Source organism: Sturnira hondurensis, unplaced genomic scaffold (assembly GCF_014824575.4).
Source record: "Sturnira hondurensis isolate 20B ecotype Veracruz unplaced genomic scaffold, ASM1482457v3 Scaffold0018728, whole genome shotgun sequence".
NCBI lineage: Eukaryota > Metazoa > Chordata > Mammalia > Chiroptera > Phyllostomidae > Sturnira > Sturnira hondurensis.
In genome coordinates, this window is record NW_028091359.1 from 5,140,072 (window position 1) to 5,155,297 (window position 15,226).

Below are 15,226 nucleotides of genomic sequence, written 5' to 3' on the forward strand. Positions count from 1 at the left end.
TCCTCTTCTTCTGCACCTTAGGTGAATTGGCCCTTGCAGGCTGTGTTTACCAGGCTCCTGTGTCAGTTCCTGTTCAGTTAGATTCAGTCAATGGGGAGACAGAGATGTTGTGGGTGGAGGGGACACACCCCCTTCACTGTGGTTCCAGTTTCCCCTGGCGACCTCTGGGTTTTGGTTGCACCATCTCCTCCCTCTGGCCCTCTGGCCCTGGAGTGCAAATGACTTCCTGCTCTAGATGATCTCTAGGTTGCTTCACTGGCCGGTTGTCTTCTCAGATCTTCTCAGATCCTCTCAGATCTTTAGTTCAGTTCCCTGAATTAAAGCCTGTGTTCGAAATGCTCAAGTGCTTTTTATTTCCTGGTTAGACTCTGGATGATAACACGCATGTTGTCACAGCTTTGAATAGTTTAAAAAGTGTTCATCTCTCAGGAATACTCAAACACTTCAGTTTGTAACTGCCTTGGAAGGATAGACACATGACCCTTAATGCCAGTTAAGGGCCCTTGTAATGGTAATGCAGTTTTAAATCTGGGTCTGTTTATTGTATTGATATAAGTGAAGAAAGAAAAGCCATACTATGTAACAACACATTTGTTAGAACAATAGATACTGTAATTTAAAAAGCTCTTTTATTCCTTGTGTTTGGTAAAGAGAAATTATAGTACAGCATTGTGTCACACTGCCAGGAGGCATGGTATGCAACTAGTTGTGGGGGCCTGGGGAACCTTGAGATTTTTCCCTCACTGTCAGCACTCAAGAGTCATAGAAAATGTTTGTAGTGAGAACTGTGTACTTGATCACAATATGCTTGTTTAGAAATGGGGCATGGGGTGGATATGTAAAGGAGACCCTTCCAAAAAGGTACCCACCCTAAATACACTGCAGCAGAGGTGTGCCATGCATTGGCTTCAGCACAATGGATTCCAGTGTGGGTGCTATGGAAGCCCTTCACCAAGAGAGTAAGCAGTTTTCTTCCTTTGCCCACTCAAGTAGCTAAGATTGAATAAGGAATAGAAGAGCATTTTAGGGAACAAAGAAGAAAGGAGTGAGAAGCCAATTACCTGAAGTTTTCACTGGGGCTGATTTATTTAGTCTTAATCTGCTTGCTCTTGTCTCATGGTCAAATGTTGGTTTATTTGTCTTTAGGTTTTGTACGGTATTAGAATACTGTGAAGGAAATGATCTGGACTTCTACCTGAAACAGCACAAATTGATGTCGGAGAAAGAGGCCCGATCCATTATCATGCAGATTGTGAATGCTTTAAAGTACTTAAATGAAATAAAACCTCCCATCATACACTATGACCTCAAACCAGGTATGTCTAACTTTGAAGAGCCAATATTGGTAGCTTTTCGTTGGTCTCATAAGTGACTTTTGTTTTATAAAGTGAAAGAAGAATTTGGCAGGAGCCAAGAAGGCCTAAAACCATCTGACTTTAGATTGCTTGAGTAGGTGTGGGAACAAAACAGCCCTGGCCACCAGTGGTGGGTTGGGAGGGTGGGTTGTATTAAATGCTCTGGAGAAACAATGCCCTGTGTTTAGAGCCAGGGCAACTCATGATGTCAGTCCGATTAAGAAAGAACTGTTCTGGCAGGCTCCACTCTGTTTTTCCCATTACTCACACTGCACACACAGCAGATCCTCCACTCCAGATCTCTGATAAGTGCTCAAAAATTGACAACTTAGTTTGCACATATATCTCATGTTTCATTAAATTCCATGAAGAATTTTCCATCTTTTTGTCTGGTTACTATCTAACTTGGATAGTCATCAGGAAAAAGTAGAGGGCAGTTGGACTTCGTACCTCTAATTTTTGTTGACACGTGTGTGGTGTTCCCTGTGGCCTGCTGTAACCTGCTCAGTGTTCGTGTGAGGAAGGTGGTTCCCATGTACCCCCTGGTGTGGCACAGTTGTTAAGTTTGCTTTTCTGTTCTGGTAGCTGCATATTAACTCTTGCTATTCAGTACTCTTCACTGTTCTAATACAGTTCACATGACTAAAAAAAATCCCTGTCAGTGAATTGATTTAATTAAAAAAGATGGCCATTGCGTGATTGGGTTTTCCATCACTGAATTTAATACATTTTCCTGCCTTAGGAGCTGTAGGTGGCACTGTGGTACTACCTTTGATTCCCTTGTAAGTTTTCTTTGATTTTTTTCCTCCCAAAACTAATGTTCTAAACACAGTGAGTGGTTTTAGAGAGCTTTACTGAAAGTTGAGATGAACCTTTCCCACCATTTCTGACCAACTGTACAAGTGCTATTTAACTTTGGCAAGTTATAATTATTTCCACTGCTCATAGTGGTGGTTTTGGCACATTAAGCAGGTGATTCTTGGAGAATAGAAGGTTGCAGCCAGACACTGAGGACTCTTCCCCCAGCATTTAGAGTCCAGTTTATTTTATTCTTGGGATTTAAGATGTTTGGTATCGCATGCAGGAGTTTGAGTTCGGTTGTCTCTCTTTTGTCTGTTATTACCTTAGATTTTTCTCTTAATTAATAAAAGTCTCTTTTTATTCATGAAGATTTTTATCTTTTTAGGTAATATTCTTTTAGTAAATGGTACAGCATGTGGAGAGATAAAAATCACAGATTTTGGTCTTTCCAAGATCATGGATGATGATAGCTACAACTCAGTGGATGGCATGGAGCTAACATCACAAGGTGCTGGTACTTATTGGTAGGTATCTGGGAGATCTTCCAGGTTGGCTGATGGGGATGTGGCTGTGCCATATTGAAGTGTTGGTGATTAATAGTTAATACCTGCATCCTGTCTGTTTGACTCTTATATTTATATAAATGTCCTAATTTTTCTTTTTCTTAAAAACTATTTAGAGAGTGAGATTATGTGTGGTTAGGTGTTTGAGTTGGGTGTTTCCTCCGTAGATTTGGCTCCACTGAGTACGTAGAGAATGAGGTTGCTTATTTGTATATAAAGAATAGCCCTAAATTCTTTTCAGTTCAAATGCAGGTCTCATTCTATGTGGGTTAATGGGGTGAGGGATTTGTTTCTAGGGTTCCCCCAGGATGATGGATTCTCAAGAACTAAGGACTTCCGAAGATCAGGATGTAAAAAACAGCCCTTGAAATCTAAGTGGAAAAAGTCTGCAGTTTGCCAAGAAATGTATTCATCTCCTTCAGCCATGTTCTAAAAGGTTCACATTTCTTCCCATCTGTGGTCACACATCTGTCCCCAACCGCCCTAACCCAACTTGCTCTATCTGCCTCTTCTGTGACATATACCACTTACGCCTAGTATGACTAGTATGACTTTTGACAGTGTGGACCATAAAAGGTACCTACAGCACAGGCATTCACAATAACTTTGTGACTGTACATGTATTAACAGAGTGGCCTTTTCACATCTGTGGTGGTAACACAAAGCCACATATTGGAATGTGTAATTCTGAACATGAAGAAAACTTCCATTAGCAGCACAAGTGTTAGGTGACCCGTTCCTTTGAGTAACACATGCTATTATACCCCAGGACCAGTTGGCCAGGTCATTTATGTGTGAGACTGGAGAATAGTGATGGTCTGTCTAGAAAGGAAGGTGTTGATCTGAAGCAGAGAAGTACAGGGGCGTCTTTCCCAGCACATAGGGTCAGTCCTGTTCTCATCAGTCTGGTCATATGTAAGTTACACATATCCAAGAACCAGTCAAATCCTGCTAAAAACAAAATTTCTAGTTTCTCTTGCTCCTCATTGTTTGTGGAGATGGTGCTTATAGTGAAAGTCGGTCACTAAATTAAAACTTGAGATGCTAGGTTTAAAATAGAAGCTGCATTTACAGTGTTTATTCACTGTGGAGGTTATTGTGGGTTAGTGTTCTGTCACTAAATGATACAAAAATACCTGCTGTTGGAAATTCTGGAAGCACATCTTATACTTCTGCTATATAAATTCCCCGGAGCTTGGATTGGAGCTATTCGTTTGATAGCTTGTTCTTTTGAAAAGGTGAAGCCTTTTCACACTTAATTAGTTTTCTCATTGCTACCTATTGCTATATTTGCTAAGCTATAAAAATTCAGTGGTTGGAATTTAAATAAAATTTATACAGTATTTGGGATTAGCGTCAAGTGCACCTGTCTGGGTTGAAGTAGAGAGGGATGCGTGGGACTGAGGGCTCACTGAGGGTTGGAGCTGCTGCAGCTAGATTATGGTTCCTCGGGGTCCATTTTACTGTTCTTTCTACTTTGAGTTATATTGAAGTTATTTTCATAGTGAAAAGTAAGGTAAAGAGGGGCTACGAGAAGATAACATTTTACGGGTTTCTATAAAGGTTTAAGAAATCTTCATATCAGTAGAAGCATTGACATAATAATCACCCTTAATATAGCATCTTCTTATGATGTCCCAGAGAGATGCCAGTAGACAGGAGGACATAATTCTAAGTGAGTGTGTGTGGTATTTGGTTGTTCCAGAATTATTCTACATTGATACTACTTTTAAGTAAGTGACTTGTATGAGGCCTTGAGACTCAAAATTTTTCTCTATGAGGATTTTATTGTCATAGAATATGCAACTCTGTTCATTTTTTTAAATTAGTGTAGTGTCCTAAAACTCATTGACTCCCCCTCCCAAAGTCCTTGATAGGGAATTAAAATGCTTATTATTTTTAGTATTTGGGTGAAGAGGTGGTGTATTTCTTCATTTACAAGTAGACTAGAAAGTGATTTGCCAGACTTCTATTAAGTGGCAATGTCTTTTGCATTCTAAATATTTTCCCAGATTGTTACTCTGTGTATAGACAAGTTCAACACTTCCATTCTTTCCTGCCACCACCACAAAAAAGTTGCAGATACATTAAAATGATCATTTTAGAGTCATTATTCTATTTGTTATATATCCAGTATAATAATTGATATATAAATGTTAAAGAATCAAGAACTATAAAAACTAGGGTTTAAGGAGGTTTTAATAGCATTTGGAAGAGCTCTTTTTAAGATAAATTATTTTTCCTATGTTTCTTTGCCATGTTCCCCCTTGTTAGTTTTGTATCTATATGTTCATTTCTAAATGTGTGTTTTGGCTAAAACTTTTGGCTAAAAGTTTTCATTGTGAAATAGTAATCTAAGTCAGTGGTCTTAATCATCCAACAATGTCTGTTAAAAATAATAAATATAAAACAAGAACACCAAACTAAACTTATTTTTTAAAAAAGTGGCTGGCATATCTGTCTACACCCATCCCCCTTGTATCTCTTCTTTCTTGGAGAGTGAATAAAAACTTCACTTTCTTTAAAAAAAAAACAACAACGAAGAAAGCTCATCATCTGAACATTTTTTGCCTCTCTGTGGTCCCCTTCAGGCATAAGTTTAGGTTTTTATATCAGAAGCACAGCAGTGTCTAAAATAAAGAGTTTTTCCCAGAATTGATTTTGCCAGCATGAGATCTGCAGATGTCGATGTGTTACCCTACAGAATTCTGCCTTCCAGCTGTGCCGTAGCCGAGTCTCCAGGCAATGAGTGGAAGCATATTTGTTTGGTTTCCTAAATGCGAAAAGGCGCTTACCTTCCATACCATACAGCTTGGTGTGGTTGGCTGTCCAGCTAGTCTTTTCAGAGGCCAGGGGTGGATGGGGAGGGAAGGAATTCAGATGGGGATTGAGTTGTGCTACCTACTAGTTTGTTTAGCTTTTTCTGCACTATTAGTCTTCCTTAATAAGCCCCCGATCACCCTTCATGTGGGAAACATAAAATATCCTTTGATATATGGACTTTAATGTCATCATTGATTATATGCTGTAGTTATTTTTCAGTCCAGGATTACCCCAGAAAGCTACAGCCAGCCATTCCCCTCAAAGATTTCTGCTTGGTCCTGAAATCATTGGGACTTTTAAAATAGTTATTTTGCAACATCTTCAGCTAAAGTGGGACTGACACCACTGTGGTTATATTTTAATGTTTGTTGATGCAGCTGTCATAAAAGGGAGTGCGTGTCTTTTAGGCTCTGTCCCTCTTTCCAACTCGTTGAATAGCACTTGTGTTAGGCACAGCCCTTGCAAGGGAGGTTGGGGTGGGTGAACTAGGACCTAAAGAGAACAGTTAACCTCTCTCAGTGAATTGAGAAATGTATTCAGTATTTTTACTTTTTAGGACATTACTTTCTCCTTATTTTAGTGTGTCTTTTCACTGACTTTCTCCAATTAGGTCTAAGTTGCTTTTTCAACAGTTAAAATTCAGGTATTTTCATCTCCAACAAGGTTGTCTTTGCCTCTACATGTCTTAGTGTTGTGCAGTAATTTTTCTAAAAACTCTTATTTCCTTTTTGTCCTAGGTATTTACCACCAGAGTGTTTTGTGGTTGGGAAAGAACCACCAAAGATCTCAAATAAAGTTGATGTCTGGTCAGTGGGTGTGATCTTCTACCAGTGTCTTTATGGAAGGAAGGTAAGGAGGGAGGCCATTCTTGGGCGGTGTGCGTACAGAGAGGAGCATGGTGTGGGTTATTCCCTTGTAGTTAATCATCGGATTATACAAAATGAAATCTTGAATGTTGTGGTTTGAACAAAGTACAGACTTAATAATAATAGCTTCATGTATAAGCAGAAATTTCTGCCCTGGAGCACATAATGAATTCTGCTGGGCTGTGGAAAACACGCATTTTTTGCTGTTCTCAGTTAGATCCAGGATATGTTTTGATTCTAATAATATGTTATAGGGAATTATGTGAAATAGTTTATTAAAGTCTACAGTCTTTACAGGAGCCATTCTTAAGGGTCCCCAAACTTGAATCTTGAACTATCTATAGGGCTCTTTATTCCCCACCACTCCATTAGTCAAAGTTGTTACTAATGAAAGCATGCTTTATATTTCTGTACCGGGAGGTGGTATCAGAAAGTATTGATTGTCACCTCTGGTCAAATGATACGTCATTAGAACAATTAATAACCTAGGTAGTAAAGTTCACCTTCTGAATTCTCACATTTGGTGAGCATCATAATACCTTTTAGTGTGTATCTTGGGATCCTGCTGTTGTGTTTTATATGTTCTGGTGCTCCCCTTAGGCTGTGTGTGTGAGCCATTTGGGAGTTCTGCAACTCCCTTGGACTCTTAATATTTTTATTACATCCCCAGACCTAGCTCTTAATTCAGATTTCAGGTTCCCCTTTGTCTTCCCCTTGTTTCCTTTGTTTCTTATCCCACTTCTCTATTCTGGGGAAGCTGTGCAGAATGGAGAGGGAATGATTGTTATGTTTACTCTGATAATGTGAAAGTGTTGCTGGGAGTGGTGGCTGAGGTTATTTCGGAAGAGTCGTTGGTGATCTTTCAGTGGAAAGGCTGGGGAGGTGACACTGGGCCTGACCTTAACCTTTCAGAGTTTGTTAGAAAATGGCAGTTTGGGGCACAGATGAAGCTGTTTAGCAACCCCAGTTTTTTGTCCCCCGCTCTGGCCGTATTTTTTCTACTCTTTTACTTTTCCGTCTCTTTTCATCTGTGTCTTGGGTCTGCGTCAGTGGCACACATATATATTGCTTAAGCCCACAGGTTCAATCAGGGCAAAAGAGGTTACTGGTTTCTTTTCTGAATCGTTATTTATTTATGTTTTTGCCGTAAGCAGAGGATAGTGCAGGTGTGATATTGTAGATGATGCTCTGGCGCCAACTCTGCCTTAGCCTAGGTGTTGGACTCTGAGCAAGTCACTTAAGCTCTGAGATTTTTGCACCCTTTGCCCATAAAATGAGAGAATTCAAGGTTATCTCTGAAGTTCCTTAGAGCAATTCTCATTAAGATACCTTCTCCTTCTGGGGTTTTGAATTACTCTTTTTTTGCTTTAACCAGAGGCCCACCGTTTTTTGTTTATTTTTGTTTTTGTGGTAGCCTTTTGGCCATAACCAGTCCCAGCAAGACATTCTACAAGAAAATACTATTCTTAAAGCTACTGAAGTGCAGTTTCCGCCAAAGCCAGTAGTAACACCTGAAGCAAAGGTAAGTTCTGACCATTGGCCAGCAGAAATGACTACTTTGCTTTTTGTATTATTTTTCTGGGTAATAGTGGATTACTCGGTATAAAATTCAGGAGCCATTAAAACATCTTCCTCCTTCTAAATGTTCTCCATCTCTTACCCTCTTCTTCTCCTCTCCTCCCATAACAAATATTTATTGAGTGCCTATTAAGTAGTAGATAGTGGAGAAGGAACTGTGAATATATGATAATGAACTATATAGACAGGGTAGGGTCCCTGTCCTTAAGGAGTTTACCTTCCACTAGGTAAGACAAGCAATAACTAAAAATGGATACAATTTAGATGTTGATACACGTTATGAAGAAAGTAGATCAGAGTAAGGGGGTGGAGCAGTGGGAACCTCTTTTTTGATGGCTTGATCAGGGAAGGCCTCCATGATGAAGTGGGGTTTTGAGCAGTACTGAGTGATGGGGAGGTGGGGGCCATCTATAGATTTGGGAGGAGAGAAAAGTGAATCAAGTTCAGATGGGAGTGTGGGCTTAGCCAGGTCCATGGAGCGGGCAAAGTGGTGGGGAGACTGGTAGGAGATACAGCAGGACAGATTGTAAACTGATGGGAAGCAGTGGAGAGTTTCAATCATGGCAGCTCTGTGATCTGATTGCTTTTGCAAAAGCCTATATTGGCAGCTGTGTCGAGAGAAAAATCCAAGGTAAAAGTTTATTTGGCTGGTATCCAACCCAAGAAAATCTGTTTAACTCCAGATATCTCCCCAAGAAAGATTTATTTTTAAAGGCTAAGGATCAGGCCCCAGATATAGGTAGCTCAGTTGGTTAGTGCATTTTCCTGATAACGCCAAGGTTGTGAGTTTGATCCCGGTCAGGGCACATGCAGGAGCCAACCAGTGATGTGTAAATAAGTGGAACAACAAGTCGATGTCTCTGTCTGTCTGTCTCTGTCTCCAAAACAATACATACAAATTAATAAAAAAACACAATTAAAAAAAATAAGGGCCAAGGATCATTACGTTCATTTCTGTGAATTTGTTTTTATCTTCCAAATGCTTTAATCAAGCAACATCCTCTAGGTGTCTTCTATTTTGAAAAACCAGGATTGGTGTTATACTTTTGTGTTTTATTAATTAAACATGGAAGGGAAAATAGAAAATCATTACTTCATTTCATATTTTAGATGTTTTTTAAATAGACTTTATTTTTTAAAACAGTTTCAGATTCACAACAAATTCAAGCATACAGAGTTTTCATACACGCCCTGGCACTCTCCCCACACGCCCCACCACCCTACTCTCCCACACGCAGACAGCCCGCCCTGCTGCCAACCTCTCCTCCCAGCGCAGTGGGGTTGTTCCAGTCCGTGAACCTCCACAGAGGTGCCATTATCACACTCCTGAAAAGTGTGGACTTCCGGTGTTGTTTTAGAATTGTAAAAATTCGTTTGTATATTTTGATAAATATATAATTAAAAATATATATATATAAACTTTTATGCAGACTTTGATTAACTAGAACTGGTAAGAAAAGACAGATCATCTATTTAAGGGCCTGTATAATAAGTGCTGTAGAAACAGGCTGCATCGCCCTTCATACCTAGTGCCAAAGAGGCCTCCGTGTTGGCCGTAAATTAGGGTTTTGAATCAAACCCCACTCACAGGATGTCTTTATGTCTCTTGGGGAGACAAGACCTGTTAGGGTTTTCCTCTGCTAGGTATGCGCCTGCACATTAGCTTAACGGTCTTCCAGGGAATATGGAGATCTACATGGACGACATTTACTGGTCTGTGACACACTGTAGTGTTAGTCAGTGTCACCTCCTCACCCTGCATGTGGAGATGGTTTGTCATTAACAATTCCCACTTCCTCAGGAAGTTCATGTGAGGCCATGGCTTGTCGATGCAGGATCGTGACTTTAGACTGTGCCCATGTAAACCAGCCAAGACTAAAAAGGTTTTTTGTGCTGGTCTCTGCTTTGGGGGCAGAGGTGTTTAGAGATCATGCCTGTTTCCCCTCAGGAGTGGCTCAGTTGCCTCTGTCTGGGAAGGAGTCAGTGACCACAGGCAGGTACTGCTACCCGTGCGTGTCCTTCCCTGGCCTCCAGGTCTGCCTGGCCATTCCAGGAAGGGCCCTGGCAGCTGCTGGGGAGCCTCAGGTTTCCTTCTGGGGGCACCAGGATTATCTGCTTCAGGCTTCTTCAAGAAATTTTCCTTTCAGGCATTTATTCGACGATGCTTGGCCTACCGAAAGGAGGACCGCATCGATGTCCAGCAGCTGGCCTGTGACCCCTACTTGCTGCCTCACATCCGAAAGTCGGTCTCCACGAGTAGCCCTGCTGGAGCTGCCATTGCATCAACCTCCGGGGCGTCCAATAACAGTTCTTCGAATTGAGACCCACTCCTAGGCCACAAACTGTTCAACACACACAGAGTGGACAAATGGCATTCAGCAGCGGGTTTGGAACATAGCGAATCCGAATGGATCTCATGAAACCTGTACCAGGTGCTTTTATTTTCTTGCTTTTTTTCCCATCCATAGAGCATGACAGCATCGATTCTCATTGAGGAGAAACCTTGGGCACCTCTGGCCAGGCCTCATAGGAAAAGGCCCCGCCCGAGGTTCTGGCGTCAACGGTCACTGTGTGTGGCTGCTCTGAGTGAGGAAAAAATTAAAAAGAAAAACTGGTTCCATGTACTGTGAACTTGAAAACATGCAGACTCAGGGGGGTCCCTGATGCAGTGCTTCAGATGAAGAATGTGGACTTGAAAATACAGACTGGGCTAGTCCAGTGTCTGTCTATATTTAAACTTGTTTTCTTTTAATAAAGTTTAGGTAACATCTCCTGAAAAGCTTGCAGCACAAAGGCTCAGCTGGGGATGGTGTTTGACTTTGGAGGAAAAAAGTTGCTATTGCCCGTTAAAGGCACTAGAGTTAGTGTTTTATCCCTAAATAATTTCAATTTTTAAAAACATGGAGCTTCCCTTCCCCCTTTTTTATTTTTGAAGAATACATTTGGTCATAAAGTGAAACCCGTATTAGCAAGTACGTGGCACTGTTCATTCCAATCAGATGCAGCTTTCTCCTCCGTCTGGTCTCCTGTGTGCAATTGCTTCCCTCGTCTCAGCAGGGGATGGAGTGAGGACACCGAGATGCGAGGGGTTTTGCCATTGGACAAAGAATGAGGTTAGAAGACTGCTGCTTCAGTCTCTCTAGGTTTTCAACTATTTCTTCACAATCTGAACACTTGACGGTTGTCCCTTTTAATTTATTTGAAGTGCTATTTTTTTAAATAAAGGTTCATCTGTCCATGCAGTCCTCTTGGATTCTCTGAATGTAGTAACTGTTGAAACTGTTTCAAAGGTAGGCTGAAAATGGGCCGGGGAGCCGAATGCCCCAGGGATCAGGAGTCCCTACCACGGTCTCTGTGTGCTTGCTCAGTGGTATGCATTTCTTGTTAACCGCGATGTTAAAACTTGATCAGCACATAAGCTTTCCTCTGTTAGATCTTTTGGCAGGAAATAACCTCCAACCCTCTAAATTTCGTGGGTGTGTGCTGGTGTGTGTCTGTGTGTGCATGTGCACACGCACTGTGTCTCACTCACTTTAATAGATTCTAAGTGGAGTTAAAACATGATCTCAAGGGAAACTGGTATTTCAAATATGAACTTTTTCAGAAACTTTTTTTTAAATATGGCTGTTTCTGAGATGTGTGATCAACTGAAGATAGAGGTGAAACGGGAGCTGCGTGGCCCCACCGTGCCCCTGAAACAGCAAAGCACTCGGCAGTGGAGAGAGGAGGCCAGAGCCCGAACATGTGGTAGCCAGCTTGGAATGTCACTGACACATGTGGCAGGAGGGCGCAGCCAGAAACACTTAAAGATGCAGCACTCAGGCGTGCGAGTTCCCTGGGGTGTGGAGTTGGGAAGGGCAGAGAGCCCTCAACTCATTCATGGCTCTAGCGTTTCTTTTATGTGTGATAAATGCCATTTTGTTTGTTTTGTGAACCTGCCCCTCCCCTGTACCAGGCGACCTGAAGGGAAAATGGAGTGTCCCATGTTGGAGGGAAGTTTGTGGGGAGGGATGGTCTTGTGGAACTCCGAATTGAAGGAACCGGCCCCGGGGCCCTTGGTGCCTCTGACTTTCCAAAGCTGTTTTATCATGATATATACGCACGTGCACACACACATACATGTGCACACATGATTGTGTGATACCTTTTTTAACCATTACAATCAGGCTGCTAAGCAAAGAGTACCCAGGGGATCTCAGAGGTTGAGCACAATGCTGAGAGGGTATCTGCACAGGAAGAGATGGATGAAGTTGAGACCAGATTTCAACTTACCCAAAATAAGCTCTATTGTTTTTTTTCCTCCTTCTCTTTCAATAATGTTGTAAAAGGAATTTTAACTTGTTTAACAGTTGGGAAAATGCATCTTTAAGCCTTCCCTCTAACTTCCTGCTTCCTTTTCCCCCATGGGTAAGTGAAGCTGTAGGGCTTTATATGTTGACTTAACCTTTTTCACCCTTGTCCTCAAGAAGGGATGCCCTCTCTCCTTGCTGTCATTGGGCCTGGGGCCTGTTTGGAGCTGCCTGAGCTCAGCTGAGTCTGGGCAGGGCCCCTTTCCACTGCAGGGATCAGCCCCAGAGAGCGTGCAGAATGTTGCCCTTCACTAGACTCTCAAACAGCCAGTAGTGGGGTTCTTCCACGATACATTTTGTTAATATGGGTTTCACTTTTCCCAAGGATACTCCCTCATTGCCATGATGTTGATTTACTTTAAACAATGATTTTTAAAATGTGTATTAATTTGTAATTAAATCCAGCCAGACTGTTTTGGCCTTTCCCAATCTGGGGGGTGGAGAGGATATTAAAAGAAGTTTTAAGAAGTGAATTTCCCAGCCTCTTGATTTTACTCCAGCTCACACAGAGCATTACCGTCTGGGGTGGTAGATAGGGGAGTCCTGGCAGCTGGCCGAGACGCAGCGGCCATCACAGGCACCATGGGAATGTGTGGTTCGTGCAGCACCTTCTGCACCTCTGACGTGCTAACACCTGTGCTTCTCGGTGGGAACACAGCAGTGGACAGGACAGGGAAAGGCCCAGCCATCAGCCCACAATTCGGGGGTGAAGGCACTGGGCCCCAGACAGGGACGAATATGAGGATTTGAGGGGAAGGGGTTGGGCTCTGAATTGTCCACTGTGAGATGGGCAGCTGTAAAGGGAGCCTTGCCATTGAGAGCCGTGTGCTCCCCACTTCTGCAGCTGATCTGGACATGTCTGCTGTGTTCTTGAGGGTTACCCCTTGTCTCCTGCCAGTCCAGGAAAGATAGGTTTTTCTCCGCTGAGAAGATTAGCAGTCAAGGATCTCTGGTTAAGAGCCTGACTTTAGAAATAGGTCTGGTTCAAATGCCACCTCTGCAAGCCTCAGACATAGCTCCTTGGATGGCTGTTTAAAGAGTAGAAATAAGGTACATAATGTGCCTGACACATAAGAGAGGAGTCAAAAAAAAGGTGGTTTAGAAAGATCACAAGAGGCATTAAGTGGGATTGCTGGTCCTTGGAGCCAGGTTTGCTCAGTGAAAAGGCTCTCTGCTTGTCAGGTTATCAGCAAATCCTTTTGCCTTGGGTCAGCAATACAGACGTTTCAGGAGCCTTCCTTTTCTGGGTTGAGATTCAGTATGAGTCTCTCTTCTATGAGGTCAGCAGTCTCTTTCCCTGGATCTGAGACCACTTCCTGCTGAGTGTAGAAGGAGCATCTTACAGTCCATGTGGCCCCCAGGCCAGCAGAATCAGCATCTGTTGGAAACCTGTGAGAAATGCATGTGCTCAGCTCTGCCCCCAACCGCACCCCAGCACTTCTCTCTGAATGTCACAAGTCCTATTGACCTTCCTACCAGCCACTGCCACCAGGGAGGGGCAGTTGAGGAGGGTGGCTATCAGGTCTTGTCTAATCTCACCCAGCCATCTATTCTGTGGCCTTAGGAACAAGAATCTGTGCTCTGGGCTGTCCTCGGACCAGTGTTATACATGTGCTCTTCTGTGGAGAGCTCCCAGAAGTGTTCATCCCTTGGGACCTGACGACACACTCAGGAGTCATTCACTCCTTTGGGTGAAGCTTCTTAACCTTTGGCCTTCTCTTAAAATATGACAACTTCCCCAGTACCTTCTCATTAATTTATCATGTTTTTCTTTTACCTTAGGGGTTCAGCGCTGCAGGAGAAAGCTGAGCCCTGGGTCTGCTTAGGAAGCCAGCCAGGCAGACTGGATCAGGGGTGAAGAGGGCCTGGGGCTGGATTGAAGCTTTTTGGAAGAGTCTGGGGAGGTGATGGCACAGGGAGAGGAGGGTTTAAGGAGGGAGTGGGTAGGGACTCTGGCTGCTGCTGAGCTCAGCAGGTGGGCTGGGGGAACCTGCCAGAGGTTGGGAAAACAGGCCAGGGAGCAGCTCTGACCCGGTGGGGACAGAGAATACAAGAGCCCTATTGTACTGTGAGAGCTCAGCAGGGGCCCTAGACCAGCTGGAGTCAGCCAAGGGGTGTGCGTAGGGGCTGGACCCGGGACCTGAGGTGCAAAGGGGTCAAAGAGCACCTGGCTGGCTGACCAGGCCTCACCCACCCCTGGCCAGGCCTCCTGGGTGTGCAGGGTAGTGCTCAGCTAGAGAACGGTGGTAACCTTAGTCTCATTCAAGCCTCCAAGTGCAGTCTGCCACTGTAGTAGCCCCCTGTGCTGCCCCCGCCAGAGCGGCTTGGGGAAGTGTCCCAGGGGGCAGGATCAGCAAGGGGAAGGGACTCTAGCACTGCTGCTTTGCAGGGAAGTTTCTCCACTGTGTCTCTTCACAGTGTAGGCATAGATGAAGTAGAAAGGTCTCGCTGGTTTTACAGATGAGGAAACAGGCCCAGAGAGATTTGGTGCCTGGCAGTAGGTAGAGCAGGATCGAATGGGGATGGACTTAAGGCTTTAAAATGTGAGGTGGATTCTGAGTGCTGCTTGGGGCAAACACTGCTGTGGGTGAAGGCTGCAGGCATGTCTCATCCTGATCGGGGGCTCCCTTTCCCCAGGCTGCCCTTGCTCTGTCCCCTGCCCCTCCCTCACGGCTAACCCTCAGACATCTGCTTGGAGACCCTACTGGCCTTGGTATCAGCCCAGCTTCTGCAGTCCTGGGCTGGAACTGAAATTTGGGGAAGTGGGGGTGCGGCTTCCCAGACGATTCCTGCTTCAGGTTCCACCTGATTGTGTCACTTTGCTATGTAAAGGCCTAAAATCCTGCCCTGTGCCACTCCTGGACAACCCTTTTCCTGTTGCTGTGTCTTAA

At 43.5% G+C, this 15,226-nt stretch overlaps 1 protein-coding gene across 6 annotated transcripts in view; it reads left to right on the forward strand.

The window, feature by feature from the left end:
* TLK2 (tousled like kinase 2) overlaps positions 1 to 12,803 on the forward strand; it is a 123,139-nt gene extending 110,336 nt beyond the window's left edge. For all 6 annotated transcript variants that reach the window (XM_037070362.1, XM_037070361.1, XM_037070356.1 and 3 more), the window contains 5 exons: positions 1,147 to 1,316; positions 2,542 to 2,680; positions 6,280 to 6,391; positions 7,823 to 7,930; positions 10,134 to 12,803. In XM_037070362.1, coding sequence (XP_036926257.1) covers positions 1,147 to 1,316; positions 2,542 to 2,680; positions 6,280 to 6,391; positions 7,823 to 7,930; positions 10,134 to 10,307 — 703 coding nt within the window. In that variant the 3' untranslated portion in view covers positions 10,308 to 12,803. The remainder of the gene's footprint in view (positions 1 to 1,146; positions 1,317 to 2,541; positions 2,681 to 6,279; positions 6,392 to 7,822; positions 7,931 to 10,133) is intronic.
* Positions 12,804 to 15,226: the final 2,423 nt, after the last annotated feature.